The sequence below is a fragment of the Notechis scutatus genome, chromosome 4, assembly GCF_049901735.1.
Source record: "Notechis scutatus isolate UNSWTSFEM ecotype Mainland chromosome 4, rNotScu1.2, whole genome shotgun sequence".
NCBI lineage: Eukaryota > Metazoa > Chordata > Lepidosauria > Squamata > Elapidae > Notechis > Notechis scutatus.
The window spans coordinates 85647535-85663416 of NC_142012.1; the positions used below are offsets into that span (position 1 = coordinate 85647535).

Below are 15882 nucleotides of genomic sequence, written 5' to 3' on the forward strand. Positions count from 1 at the left end.
ATCTAAATATAGTATATAAAATCATACATTGCAATGTCCTAACTGCAAATGAATACTTCAGCTTTTATCATAACAACACAAGAGCACACAATAGATACAACCTCAAGATTAACTGCACCAAACTTGATTGCAGGAAATACGACTTCAGCAACAGAGTGGTCAATGTCTGGAATACTCTACCTGATTCTGTGGTTTCTTCCCCAAACCCCCAAAACTTTAACCTTAGACTGTCTAGTATTGACCTCCCCCCCTTCCTAAGAGACCTGTAGGGGACATGCATAAGCACACCAATCGTGCCTACCATCCCTGTCCTATTGTTTTTTATTTTTCTTATAAGTATCTATCTCATGTATTCAAAATTATATTTATTCTTATACCTGTATCTTGTAAGCGATTGACAAATCAAATAAATGCTAAAATATATTTTTGTAAAACTGAAAAAGGACTGCAGCATTCTCTTAGAATCTACCAACCGCCCACTATTCAGTCAAACTATGAATTAAAATTTCTGACAAAGTTTGTTGATCTCAATTACTAGTGATTAAATTGCTAGTCTAATATCCAACTATGGTACTTTGATTTGTCTGTATTGCCCAGCTGTTCCTTTAATCCTGATTTGAGGACAGAGACACTTGCCTTCCTCGAGTAACTAGGCTCATCACATGTTCTCAAGGACTTTCCAGGACGTAATAAGAATATAACAAAATAAATCTCTGTTATTGTTATTAAGATCGTTTGTTAATTTTGAGCATTCATTTTCCTTTTACCAGTTATGGAATTGTATGCTATTTTATTTTTTCCCTAAGGTAGCCAATTCCCATCTTCAGGAATTTGTTCTTGAGATGCTTTGCCAGTTTTAATAGCTATTTGCTTGTTATTACAGTGGTTTTGATGACTTGTCAGCTCTGAACAATAATTTAAAGTTTATTACAGATTTATTTTAATCCGTTCTCATTATATATCAATCCTCTTTGAATTCAAAGCTTTTATTTGGAATCCCTAGCTTTTTTATATACATATCAATAGCTATTCTGTAGTTCAAAATAGTTTCATTTCATTTTTCACTATGTATAATATCCTCTGACTTTCCCTCTATTTGGGAGATGAAAAAGTTTATCCTTTTAAAACCAAGGGAGAAATTGCTGCCCTCACCCCACTTTCAACTAGGGCTGTGTATGTAATTTGGTGAAAAGCAAATATCCTGACCTAAACCAATGTTTCTCAACCTCCATAACTTTAAGTCGTGTGAACTTTAATTCCCGGAATTCTTCAATTCCTTATAATGCTGGCTGGGGAAGTCTTAAAGTTGCCAAGGTTAAACAACACAGTGGTCAAAATGGAAAATTTATTTAGTTTTGAAATGAAGCCCCATGTAGGTCAGTGCTGCTCTGTCCTTGGCTAGTTTCGCCGGCTTTATCCCCAGGGGTGGGATTCTACCGGTTCGCACCTATTCTCTAGAACTGGTTGTTAACATTCTAAGCAGTTCGGAGAACCAGTTGTTAGAAGAAATTACTGGCCTAATCCTGTAAGGAAGGCAGGAACAACATTCTGGTGTTGCTTACAGAAACTGCCTCTCCGTTAACCTTTATTACATTCTTGGCTGGACTAGACTTCCTGTCTCAGGAACTTCTCTGGAGTTTTTTTTCCCTCCTTTGCTGGTACTTTGCTTGTATGGAGTGACCATTCAAAGTTGCAATGGCACTGAAAAAAGTGACTTATGACCATTTTTCACACTTACGACTGTTGCAGCATCCCCACAATCATGAGAGGCCAGGCGAGGAGATGCGTGCCTCGATGTGAGTGATATTGAGTTGGCCACGCCCAGCCAATAACATGACCACTAAGCCATGCCCACCAACTAAGCCACACCCACAGAACCGGTTGTTAAAAAATTTGAATCCCACCCCTGCTTATCCCGCTGTCGCTCTTTCGCTTCTCATCACCCATACCCTTAAAGATGCAGTGGAGATTAGCCCTTAGCCACCAGCCCCAGCCTTGACACAGCTGACAGGATGGTAGCTCAGGTTAAAAGATGATCAGTTTCTTCAAATGAGGAGAGGAAGGGAGATCTTTGCCTTAGAAGTGGGCAAAAAAGAAAAAAACGACCATGAAAGAGGCAGTTCAGCCCAGTAAAAAGACATTTTCACCCTCGACAAATGGAATGGGAAGCCCTTGTTGTTGTTGTTGTTGTATGTATGTCATTAGCAGCAACCACTGGCAAAGGGAGGACAGTTTGCCCAGTGAGAAAAGCAAGATCACGAGGGTCAATAAAATAGGCAGCCAAGGACTGCTTTGGAAAAAACAAAAGCGGCTTTAAAAATCAACTCTTCCCCCCCCACCCCTCCAGTCCACGAACCGAGCCAAGCGGTGGGTGTTCTTAGCAGGAGATCCGTTTTATCTTTTTAACAGATAAAATCCGGTGGTGTGGCGAGGTTTATTCAAGACAACCAGAAGAAATGATTGGATCTACGAAGCCCCAATTTAGGAGCTTTGGAAGGTCCGTTACAGGAAATCTCATTGGTTTAGAATTTGACTGCTGGTTTACTTTCATGTTCTTTCTTCAACCAACCCCAAATACGTGAATTATTGTTGATCTCTGGCAAATTTCAAGGACTTGGCCTGAAAAATCAAGGGCCATATTTGCAAACTAGGGTGCGTGGTGCGGTAGTGTGGGTGGTGCGTGTGCGTGTATTTACACCCTGGTCAGTGAATGGCCGTGTTCCCGCGACACCCACGCAGCCAACCGCTTTCCACCCCGTGCATAGTGCCACCTCAGCCTGTGCGGGTAGTTGTCGGTCCGGCACGTCGGCGAACCCGCAGAGCTCCATTAAAGCGCCGAATTCGGCGTGCAGCGCTCGGAGCCGTTACTTGGGAGGCTGCTTTCTTAACCTGCCCTGCTTGAGAAGGGCGGGGAGGGGGGGTGGCGAAGACTGCTGGGTCGCTTAGAGGCCCCCGGCCCCGGCAATGCCCGGTTTCCTGCCGCTGCGCGAGAGACAAAAGGCAAGCGGGCCGCCTTTCCGGCGCTCCCGCCGAGGCCGGCGCTCAGCCAGCTCCTCTTTCCCCGAGCGCGGCCGAGGAGGCTATTCCTTGGGGTTCGCGCGGCGGGCGGCGGATTCCGGCTCCGCTGAGCGCCGGGGCGAAAGCGCGCAGTCCCCGCTTGGGCGCCGCCGGGCTGCGCTTTCGGCCTGCAAGGCGCGGCCAGCAGGAGGAGGCGCCGGCTCCGCGTAAGGTAAGAGCGGCTGGCGGTGGCGCTTGGAAAGCCAGGCCAAGCGGGGCAAGTGAGCTTGCGGTCCCCGAGAGGGACGGGCCGCGCGGGCTGGGCTGGGCTGGGCTGGGCTGCTAGCTGCCGCTGCCGCTGCGCCCGCTCGTGCCCAGAGCGGACCTTTGGTCAAAGGGCGGCGCGCCAGCAGCAGGCTGGGCGGCTCGCTCCTCCGCGGTCCTGCCGGAGGCGTCTCCCAGGCTCGCCACATCCTGGCTCTGCCGAGCCCTGCTCTGGCTGCCCGAGGGGACGCGGATGGAGTCCATTTTAAGGTCAGCTCCTGCGCCCTTACCGGGGCTGCGGCGGGGGAGGGGGGGAGCCGGTGCCTTTTGCGCAGATAGGAAAGCGGAGGCATCCGCCTCTTGGTGCGGCCCGACTTTCCTGCGCAAGAGCCCCCCCGGGCCGCCCGACCGAAGCGGCGCGTTTTGTGGCGCCCTTGCCGGGGAAAGTGGGATGATAATCCGGAGGAGAAACAGGGCTGTGGGGCATCGGCAGACTAAAACGCGCCAAGGAGTTGGGAGACTTTGGCGTTAAGATTTTCCTGTAACAATAACAATAACAACAATAATAACAATAACAACAACAATAATGATGATAATGATAACAATAACAATAATAATACCGGATGCGTTCCTGGGACAAGGAGAAGGATTTAAGGCTGGATTGGTTTGGTCTTGGTTTAGCATATCGTTCGAGAAGAGCCCTGGCTAAGATGCTAGCATAACTGAGCACCGTTTAGCAGGATGCGTGGATTTCAGTTAGTTTAGTAGAAAGGGGAAAGCGATGCAATTAACGTTCCGATGCTGTGGATCTCCCCACACTTGCTGTCAGGGAAACAAGAGTTTAACTTTGTTTATCTGCAGGATAAGGAGGAAAATCCCCCTTGCTCCAGTGCTTCTATCCCTGCATTACTAATGACTAGATTACATACAGTTTCGTGTTTGAGGAGAGGTGAAGAAATGCTTTTTATTGTTGGCAATATTGCAATGTATGTGACAGTGCATTTCTCACTGCAATCTGGCTTTTTTCTTCTATTTCTATGCTACTGCTGCTCATTCCTGCTGCTTGGGATACATCTTGGATAGTTTGTGACAGCACTAAGTGCTCCTCTTTTCTTCTTGGTCCTTTAGGAATGGAAAATAAGCTTGTTACCAGTGGACTTGATTATAAAGTAAAATAATCAAGTGTTTGTTATCTAATTGCCAGCCTTGATTAGAAATATGTTCACTAGACGTTGAAATGTGATCATGTTTGATAAAAAGGTCATTTTTGATAGCGTAGCTAATCATGTTTAAAAATAGCGTTGAACAACACTTTTGTTATAACCTCTTAGAATTCCTCAAGTACTATATTGAGAACTTTTCCACCACAAAGTAAATTTCAGCACTCACCAATTTTCTGATTCTATCTTCTGACTGACAAAGGAGAGGGCAAAAGATGATGTTTCGCACCAGCAACAAACTCCTTTCGGGGGCATACATGCATTTATACACACATATCAAGACTGCAGCTCTCAGAAAAAACAGCCAGCACTACCAAGACCGTGTTTCCTGAGCATTTGTAGAGTTATAATTTTAAAGTACCCAGAGGGCATAGGTAGGAAAGACTGTCCCAAAATACGGCCAGGTATTAAAACTGACTGAAAACAGATGGACATATTTCTCACAAAGAAGGACTCTGAATCTTTCTCTAGTCGTAAAGAAATAATTATAGCTTAGTGATTGTCTCATATACTGTTTGCAGTTATGATAATGATTAAAAAAAAGCTTTGTGAACAATCCTTACATTTCTGGTCTTTATAGGTCTATACAAAAAAAAAAAAAAGAAGAAGAGAAAGCTGAAGTAAGATCATAAAGCATAGTAATGGTTTCACTTAGCAACTACCTCACTTATCTACCAAATGGCGAGTCCCAGATGTAGCTGCTAATGCTACTTGCATTGATATTAATTGCAGTTCCCCATTTGGTATGGTTAAATTAAACATATGGAGGAGAGGATTAAAAAAATTGATGGTTCTTGGAGCTGCCCGATTAAAAGATCTTTTCTGGAGTCTTTTGCAAGGAGACTGTCCTGATGGGCCTGATTGTCCAATCACTTTCCTGAGCTAGCCTTTTTAGAGGATCGTGATAGAGCCGCAGGGGAGACTTAGTTCTACCAGTAGAAGAACATATATGTAGCTCAGGGTTGAATTGTGGAGACCTGGTGCTCTCTCAGTTTGGTTGCTTGCAAACATTTCATTACCAGACTAGGTAACTGTGTTCAGTACTAGAACATAGAACAAGGTTGGGAGGTAACTTGGAGATCTTCTAGTCCAATCACTTGCCCATGACAGAAGATCCTATACCTTTCCAGACTTTATTTGGGCTTGATAGAATGGATACTTGTGATCATAGAAAGAATGATAGAGTTGAAAGGACCTCAGAGGTCCTCCAGTCAACCCCCCCATGCAAGTGAGAGATGCTATACCATTTCAGACAAATGGCTGTCCTTCTTAAAAAAAGGTCCAGTAATGGAATACCCAGAACTTCTGGAAGCAAGTTGTTCCACTGCTTTATTTTTCTCACTGTCAGGAAATTCCTCCTTAGTTTCTAACTCCAGCATTCATTTGTTTTTCTCCTTGATTAGTTTCCATCTATTGCTTATTGTCCCGCCTTCAGTTGCTTGGAGAATAGGTTGATCCCCTCTTATTTGTAACAGCAACTCAAATATTGGAACACTACTATTATGTCCTCCCTAGTCCTTCTTTTCACTAGATTAAATGTACCCAATTCCCGCAACTGTTCTTTATATGTTGAAGAATCGTATTTGTTGCTCTTCTCTTCACTCTTTCTAGAGTCTCAACATCTTTTTTACATTGTGACGATAAAACTGGATGCGTTATTCCAAGTGTGGTCTTACCAAGGCATTATAAAGTGGTACTAACCCATCATGTAATCTTTATTTTATCTTTCTTTTAATGCTGCCTAGGACTGCGTTGGTTTTTTGGGCAGCTGCAGCACACTGCTGACTTTATATTTAAGTAATTGTCCACTAGGACTCCAAGATGCTTCTCACAGTTACTACTATTGAGCCAGGTACCACCTATTCTATACTGGTTCATTTGGTGTCCATTAGGATTTGAAGCCATCTCACAGTTACTGCTACTAAACCAAGTTCCACCTATTCTATGCCTACGTATATTTAGAAGGGAACAGGTTTTGCTTTCTGTTTATATACAATAGCTTGCATTGTCAGTTTTGAAGGGAGTGTTGTTTTCTTGATATTTTCTGCTTGATTGGTTGTCTGGTATTAATCCTTATGTCATAAAAGACTTTTGGGAAACCAATTCTGAAAATAAAGCCAAGCCAGCGAGAATTGCACATTTATCTTTTGTTTCCCAGGACATATTTCATAGGGTAGTTATATATTTTTGTACAGTTTTATTGCAAGAAAACAGTTTAATTGCTGAAGAACAGTTAAAAAGAGCTGTGGTGGTACAGTGGTTAGAATGCAGTATTGCAGGCTTAATTCTGCTGAAGGAAATAATAATAATAAATAAAGAAATGTAGTACAATATATTATAGCATTAAGAAGAGAGTTACTCTGTAGGCATTTGTTATCTTGCTGTTGAAAAAAAGAATTTCTTAACCTTTCAGTTGATGTAAAACAATTATAAACACATGCCTGCAATCAGTTACATCCCTCTCCTATTAAGACACATGATTGTCCCATCTAAATCAATCTGAATCCATCTGTTTTCCTGGATTGATATGTTCCACCCCAGCATCACCCCCTGGGAATGAAATGTACCTCCATTTGGAGGAATCCACACCTTTGAAGTATGTTGTTAATAGCCTCCTTAAGTGGTCAATTGTGATCAATTAGATGGACAATAGAAGAAGAGATAATGAAAGGTAATCTTTGCATGGAGAGATTTGTCTTTTGCAGGAAAGATGTAAATCTAAATTAGAGAGTTTTACAATGCAGTTACTCGACTTCTAAAAATGTTAAAGGTATAAGAAGGATAGGGCATCTTCCTGCATTTTGTAGAATTTTCCTCCCATGTCTCTTGTGATGTGCTAGGAACCTCTTCCCAGATCTTTAACTTTGATCAAAGAATAAAAGTCTGCTTTGTTTAATTTGCAAGCCTCCATTGAAGTCTTTGTTTTGGTTCATTTTTGGCTTAAGCATACTGCCAGACCTTACACTGCTGACTGCTGACTGCTGACTGCCAGCATTTCAGCAATTCGAATCTCACTGGCTCAAAGTTGACTCAGGCTTCCAACCAAGGTTGATAAAATGAGGACCCAGATTGTTGGGGGTGATATGCAGACTCAGTAAACCACTTAGAAAGCACTGTAAGGCACTGCGAGGTGGTATATAAGTCTAAGTGCTATTGCTATCAATCAACAGAGTTCAACTATTGATACTGAATAAGACAGAATTCCAATCCAAAAAGTAGGAGATTGTTTGTGGTCTCATTATAGGGTGAGCTCATCTTCAGAGGTTTAAAAGAAGCCAACCTGGAAGTTAGCAGGAGTTTTCTTAGAGAAGAGTTTCATATTGCGGTGCTGCCACTGAGAAGGCCCTGCCCTGCCCAGGGCAGAATACCGAAGCAGCATTCCCAGTAGACCTTGATAGGTAGGTTTGCTGCTTCCATGCCTGCTTCATAATTTTACAGACGGAATTTATCATCTTACTTTAACCCTAGCTGTCTTCCAGCAATGAGTGCAACCTTTTCTGTCATTCTGTTGTATGGTCTCATTTTGCGAACCTGTTAATCTGGCTACATTCTGCACCAGTTGCAGATTCTGAGCCTTCATGAAGGGAATCTTTGGGGGAGATGAAAGAGGAAATGCTGGTAAATCTGTATACCCTAGCCAGTTGAAGCAATATCCTGATTGATTTATGGAGGGAAGATTCTTTGGGACAAGGGGGACCCTTGGTGGGGTCAGAACTCCCATTCTCTTCCTTGACAGCGGAGAAAGAATCCATTGATAAATATATTTTAAAGGTGGGATGAGATGGGATTAATGGAGGTGAGGAATCAGTTTTTTAATGGATTGTAAAAATAGAGGAAGGCAGATTGAAGGAGTGTATTTTTGAACCTGTTTCAGAGGGTTTATTCTTGTTGGAAATGCAACTGGGAACAGTTGGGGGACTTGTTCTGCCTTCAGATCAATTGTTTTGAAGTGGTGTCTTGGGATCTCCATGGAGTTGCCTTTTTGCTCCTTGCATTCATTCCCTCCATCTTGGGTATCCAGATATGAATGAGAACCTCTCTGCAGAGGTGTAACTCATTTGCCATTTAGAGATGTAGGAGGCCAGCCCAGCAAAGAAAAAAGGTGAATGGGAGTGGGGATACTATTGCCTTCCACCCTTTGAGGAGTATTATTTCCTGGCTGAAATCGCAGGGGAAGTGACAGCCTTGAAAAAGAATAAAAGTCATGGCCAGGAGTGGGTGGCTGTGTCTGGGGCACAAGCGGAAGCAATATTTTCCAGGCTAAAGGCTGACATAGGCAGGCCAAGCTGTTTTCCCCCAGGGAAGGAAAGAGGCAGCTCCTACAGCTTCAGCTGGGGGTGACTTGGTCAGTGGCCACTCCATGAGCTGGTTGGCTGCTGCTGTCACTTTCAAGTGAGCTGGGGTTTCATCTTCCTTGCTCTGGAGGGAAGAGGGACAGCCTTCCCCTTCTGAGCAGTGAAGACAGAGCACTTCACTGCTGTAAAGGGACAATGGAAGGCAGGCTTTTTCCCCATCATGACTGCCTCTTCTAGCTTGCAGCATCAAGCACTTCGAGCAAGCTCCCTTCGTTTGATCTAGCCCTGCCCTACCCTGCCCTTGTCTCATGTGGTATAAATGAAGCCAGCCAGATATGGAAGAAGTCTTCCATGGAGAATCATCAGGAGTCAAGCTCACCTCACAAGACCTTTTCTATAATACAGAGAAACTCCATGTTGAGGCCACTTCGCCTCAGACTGACTTGGAGTCTCTCCAATTAAACAGGGGCTTTAATCCAAGAAAACTTGGCTAGCAGTAGGAGAAAATAACTTTGAATATTTTCATTCTGCTTTCAGTCAGAAAGTTGAGCAACGTGGGCAGTTTGGGGCTGGGAATAGCTTCTGGCCACATAAAGACTCCTTTCCTCTCTGTATCTATTGCCTCCCCCCCACAGCTCCCCACCCCACCCCACCCCATTCCTTTCTTTCTTTTTAAGGCATGCTAGTCTGTCCATCCCCAGCTCTCAAGTTTGTATACCACAGTGGAGTCCTTTCCCCTGCACTGTGTGTGTGATGGCTTTTTGTCTTTGCAGTGTGTTACCTCTGTGTATGGATGTGTACTGTACATGCATATGTGAAAGTACGTTCCCGTTTCACTTTCTTGTCCTATCTATTGCCTTTAGAAGTTTAGCACTGTAGTTCTTGATAAGCAGCAGCAAAAATATACTTGACTTAATTCTGGCTTTCTAATATAGATATTATTCCATTTTGCTTAGATCCATTTCCTTTTCATGGTTCTGATAATTTAATTGCTTTATAACATTGAATTTGTTTTTGTGTTGTGCTCGAACACAATAGCAGCCCAATTTGAGCTCCTGCATCTGGGTTCAGAGAGCAAAACCACAAACATTAATAATACATATGAAAATCACTACCGGTAGATGCATTTAAGATTGTTTCTGTATCTGCAACAATACATATATTAAAATAAAATATGTGAAATATCTGTCTGCATTTCTATTTATCTTTTGTTTTTTGTTTATATACTGAAATGGTTTATCATCAAGCCTACAAAAACAAAATATTTCCCAGAATTATTTTATGCTTCTCTAGCAGGTCTGGTTGTTTCCCAGTGTGGGAATATGTGATAGAGCAATGTTGCCACGTATAGTTTATTTTATGTGTGAGAAATTGTTCTCCCCTTTCTCTGATTTCTTTTTTCTGAGTGTGAGATATTTTGTATCCCACCTTTATTATTTTTACTGATCTCTCCTTCCTCTTCCTGTCTTCCCCACAACAATAATTCTGTGAGGTGAGTTGGGCTGAGAGAGAGTGATCGGCCCAAAGTCACCCAGCCGGCTTTCATGGCTTAAAGTGGGATTTGAACTCATGGTTTAGGTGTCTCCCAAACCTTATCACATAAGCCAGTATGTTCAGACCTGATCCACCTGCTTGCCTGTAGCTACCATTGTTCCCATAACTCATGGTTCCTCCCTGTCAATTGGGGATAAAAAATAAGCCCCTGCTCCTGGGCGGAGTGTTTATTGAAAAAGAGTGATCACAAATTGGCTGAGGGCAGAAGTGGGAGTGCAGAACGATCCCTTCTGATTGGGTGGCACCCGACAGAGAATTTATTTGGAGCAGCCAGTTCTGAAGCCAAGCTGTGAGCTGCATTATGTAGCTTACTCTGAAGTAAATCTCCCTCTTAGGAAAAGTTAATGTTTACTTGTATGGTAGGAGTTTTTCTTCTGCCCTTCTCTGTACAGGAGGAAACCAGAATTTCCTTACTTAGTTCTATTGGACGCAGTTCAGAAAGTAGGAAGATTCAATTTTATCCACTTTGTTTCCAGTTATTTGCTTATTCCCAAATCAGCGTGCCTTAGATTGCAGCCTAAATCAACAAGCAAAATCAACGGAACAATCCTTTATTTAAAAAAGCACAATGAACTTGGCTCTAAAGCTTTTAAACTGGGTTACCACTGTTTTAACTGGCCCTGGGTTTTGCTCTCACTAGATATAGGAACTGCATGAGTATTTTTTTTCTTTTCTTTTTAAAACATTTTTTTATTAGATTACAGAATAAAATATAAAAACATGAAAGCAAATAATAGGACACAATAGGGAGGAAAAGGGGAAAGAAAAGTGAGGAATAAAACATCTTGATTAGGGCCCCAGGTGGATGGAATCTTCGGACACGCCACAAAGTGTGCTTGCTTCAGAACAGGTTGATCGCAGTCCAAATTTACTTTGTTCCCAGCACTTTCGGACAACTCCACGATAGTTCATGGATATCTCCTCCCACAGGCTAGCTGGGTTGGCTACCAACTATAGTAAGCCTGGAGACTTCCCAGGTAGGCATTTCAGGGAGGCACACACAGGACAGCTGTCTACATAGGCTTCTATGTCCTTTTTCATCTTTGGACCACCAAAACTCTCTTTGCCAAACCCAAAATACCCAGCAGATTTTGCATTGTGGCTCCTCTGCAGGAACAAGATTATCTAGCTAGCTGGGATGTATGCTTTACTCCCCTTCTATGCCAAGCCCTCCTTCATCAATAGATCATCTCTATATCTCTGGAACCATTTAATCCATCCCCAAGGCATCTTTTAGTGGTTGTATCACTGGGTCTTCAGCTGGCTGTGGGGAAACCGTTCTCTGCTGCCTTGTGAGTGCTGGCACTGTGAGCTGCCTGGATGGGATAATGGAGTTAACTACCTCCTCTCAAGAGGGCATCAGCTAAAGAAACTCTTCCCATCCGGCAAGTAGCAAATGGTGAAGTTGAAGTGGTTAAAATACTGAGCCCATTGGACCTGCTTAGGGGATAGCTTCCTTGGGACCTTTAATGCCTCCAGGTTCTTGTGGTCTGTCCAGATTTCGAATGGAATCTTACTGCCCTCTAATAACTGTCCTCAGGTAAGAAGAGCCTATCGGACTGCATAAGCCTCCTTCTTCCAGATTGCCTACCGTCTCTCAGTATCAGAACTTGCGAGATATGTAGGCACGTGGTTGCAACTTTGTCTTTTCATTCCTCTGGAATAAAACTGCCCCTGCTGCCACATCACTGGCATTCACCTGGATCATCACGAAAGGTTTATCTAGGTTTGGGTACCTCAGATGAGCTAACTTACCAAATTCATCGAAAATCTGGGACCCATAACTCCTGCAGAATTGAAATTTGGCAAATTTTATAAAACATGTTATAACATAAAATTATCATAAAGCCGTTAATGATATCATACAAATGTCATAAAGCATTTCCTCTGCTGATGTTTGACTGTTCAACATGGGCTATTTTCAAGGCGGATCCGTCTCTGTATCCCAACTTTCCCAGTGAAGGCAGCGGATTAGAAGTCCTGCCATTGTTGAAGGCATTGAGGAATCTGGAAAGGATCACCCAGGGGGTCATGGGCTGTCTAGCTTATGTTTAAATTCACTAGCACGGGGGCTTCCTGATCCTTTTGCTAACTGCCAGGGAGCTGGTTGGTCCATATATCTGATAGAGTGTGCCAGTGGACCAAACTTGTAACAAGCAGAAGTTGTAAGGAAAGTATGCATTTGGTGTTGAACCCAAATAGAGGAGAGAGTAGGCTTTAGTTCTGAACTTAAAAATTAGGACAATTATAAGCAGGGAAATTATGGGAAAGATGGGTGCACCATTGTCGGAAGTGTTTAAGAAAAGGTTGGACATTTCATTTGTCTGTGATGGTATAAGTACTCCTGCCTTAGGCAGCGGTTGGATTAGAAGACCTACCAGGTTCCTTCCAGCCCTATGATTCTATTCTCTAGGCATGCATTTAATTATTTCCCCTTTTTTGTCATTTTAAAGCTGCATGTTTTGGGGAGCTTTCTGGGAGCCACATTGGATGTTTTATTGAGTGGGGATATGGATTTCATGTTTTGTTCTGCTACAAGAGCTGCATTGCCTCTTTTTCTCAGGACACAAGTTTATTGCAAAGCTGGAGCTGGATTGCAGTATGCTACTCACAACTTCAGTATAATTTTGCAAAGAGAAACAAGATTCCACACGTGTAGTAACTAACCTAGAACTATTCCTTGCTCCTTTCAGCAGAAGCAGCAGCAGGAAATATGAAGAACATATTTGGTTCTATCTAAAAGGCAGGCCTCACACACAGATTAATATTTCTTTTCAAATTTTGAATATATTAATTGTGGCTAAAAGAGCCATTTACAAGCCTAACAATGGTGATATCTGTGGGCCAGTGACACATTTTAATTGTCTGTCCTGTCATATTTAGCTTCCTTCTGGAGCATGATACAAGCCACCTGCAGCTTTCCATATGTTTACTTTCTTTTTACTATTATTTCATTAAATGTATTAGTTGCCAAACTCCAATGGATTTCTTGGTTGTTCAGGCCTAGCAAATCTCTTTACTCAGTGCCTCTTTGCTATTTACAGGCCCAGCAAATCTCTTTACTCAGTGCCTCTTTGTAAAAACTAGTTGATTGAATCAAAACAAAAGGTAGTGACTCCATGCAGCAAGAACAAGGGAGGAGTAATATCTGGAAGAGCACAGGTTCTTCACCCAAGCAGTACAATAAAATTAAGTGCCTCAATGCAGGTATTGAGGAGAGCTGGCCTTGAACGTATTCTTCATTATGCTAAGTCAGTTCATGTCAGGCTTCAAGGACCAAGAAACGTAGAATTACTTCTGAGCAGTTTCCTTTATTGTTCTTCAGCTATAAACAGAAATCTTGCCAAACTAAAGCAATTACTTGCGTCTTGAAAGATACACTCTTGAGAATTGCTACGGAGGAGCCTTCTTAACTCTTTCTCCTGACCAAACTATCTAAAGCAGGACTGTCAAACTCCTGGCCCATGGGCGAAAAAGTCCTGATACATCACGTGATGCTGCCATGACGACGTGAGTTTGACATCCCTGATCTAAACTTTGCTGCCTCCTAGCCTTCTGGAATACAACCTCTCCTCCCGGGGAATCCAGACCAGTTTTCATCATAGTTGTTCAAAGGATTCTGTGTTAACATGATTATTGCTCTTTAACTCCAAACAGGCTTTACCAAGTTGAATCTGCACCTGTGTCCATTTGCTGTGGAGGGGAATGTAATGGTTTTCCAACTACTAGCAAAGGCTGTTTCACTGCTATTCTGAAATTAAAAAGATGTATAGTATTGCTGAAGGAAAAGGATGGCATAAATAGGCTGCCTCTTTTGTTGAAATAATCAGATTAGTACCAGGATCATGTTGGACACAAATATAAAGAAACTTGTTGTGCAGCACACAAGGATGTGCTTTCTAAATCCTTATGCAATCTTATTGAAGGCATGGCCAAGCATTCTCCGTCAGATAAAGGCGAAGAATTACACTAACCCTGTTTATGCTCTCTTAAAGGCAAGCTTTTTCAGCCTCATCTGAATGACTTTGCAAAGTAGGTGGGTTTTTCAAAATAATCTTTTATTCTGAAGAAATAGATGAAGACAATCATGCATGTTAGAACTAAGATTTAAACTCTGACATTCTCCTCCATTGCCATGGTGTCGACATTGAAATAAGCCTTGTATTTTTTCATATTGGTCTCAAACCTTGCTTAGCAACAAAATCCTTAGTTAAAAGTTTATTGGTACAAACTGCCTTCATTTCTCCCATTTCTTTTTTTTCCAATTCAAGCTTCTTGGCCTAGCCTCAAGTGCATTGACATTTCAGAAGATTGTGTCCTCTGGGGACCCAAGGAAAGCATTACCAAAATGTAGGGTGACCATTCTGATACATGAGATAGGGTCTCTGTGTAACTGTAGCCCCATTTTTGTGGTCTTGGGAGTGCTCTGGAATGGTTTGTTTAAGTTTTTACGTGGCCAATTTAGTCCCATCCATTTGGGGGACATTACATCAACAATGCCTGTGATCCTCAGTGCCTTTTCTTTTCTTTAAAAAAGTGCCTCTTTGTTAATGTAGCTTTCTCTCTTCTGATATACGATAATATATTGCTGGGAGTTCAGCTGCACTTTTATTATTACTATTATTATTATTTTTATTATTACTAAATTACAGTACAGTAGTTCTCATTTAACAATCACTTGTTCAGCAACAATTTGAAATTATGACAGCACTGAATGAGTGGCACTTACAGTCCTGGAAGTTCTATCTGTCCAAGCACTCCTGTGCTTCCCTGATTGCAATCTGAATGCTTGGCAACTGGCTTGCACTTATGACAGTTGCAGTACCCTGTTGTCACATGATCACCATTTGTGGCCTTCCCTGCTGGCTTCAATGGAGAAGCCCACAGGGAATGTTGCAGGTTTTATGATAGGTCCTTTGCACTATCTCCCATCTGGCAGCAGCCACTTACTGTCGTCTGCTCTGCTTGTGAGCTGCCTGGGATTTACTTAATGACCTGCAAACCTTGCTTAACAATGGCAGTGGAGAATTGCTATTGCTAAGCAGTGCAATCACACTTGAGGTTGTATTGCTTAGCGATGCAAATTTTGCTCCCAATTACCAGTATTTTTATTATGGTTCGTGGCACAATCAGTCAGATATTTATGCTGGATTTGACATTTTTATCCATCTATCGAGTGCCTCCTAAGGATTTGGGATAGGGATTTGTTGTATAATGATATTAAAGATTATCATTGCAGAATATAAGCTGTTCCAAGTCAAGCTACCTTTTGCAATTTACTGATGGGTATTTTGTCAATGTTGATAGTATTCAGATGGTGCTCCAAATGTTTTGGGATTGCATCAGATATTGAAGAACTCCAACACCTATCGTGGTCCTTGTTGAGGGCAACAACCGATCTGATAAGGGTTTCTGTAAATTACGTCTCATCATATGGTTTATGAGTGAGACACTCGTTGTATGACATTTTTGATGAAACTTATTCCAGTATGGTGGAACCTCTGGCATAGCATAGCTCTTACATTCTTAAGAGCACAGGCCCCACAACCACA

General features: G+C 42.5%; 1 protein-coding gene across 46 annotated transcripts in view; it reads left to right on the plus strand.

Moving 5' to 3' along the window:
- Nucleotides 1-2774: 2774 nt before the first annotated feature.
- SORBS1 (sorbin and SH3 domain containing 1) overlaps nucleotides 2775-15882 on the plus strand; it is a 107793-nt gene continuing 94685 nt past the window's right edge. For 18 of the 46 annotated variants that reach the window (XM_026672763.2, XM_087963986.1, XM_087963992.1 and 15 more), the window contains exon 1: nucleotides 3391-3531. In XM_026672763.2, the coding sequence (XP_026528548.2) occupies nucleotides 3515-3531 (17 nt within the window). In that variant the 5' untranslated portion in view covers nucleotides 3391-3514. Of the gene's footprint in view, nucleotides 3230-3389; nucleotides 3532-15882 lie in introns of those variants that run through there. The other 28 variants (XM_087964002.1, XM_026672764.2, XM_087964003.1 and 25 more) reach the window with 5 other exon arrangements.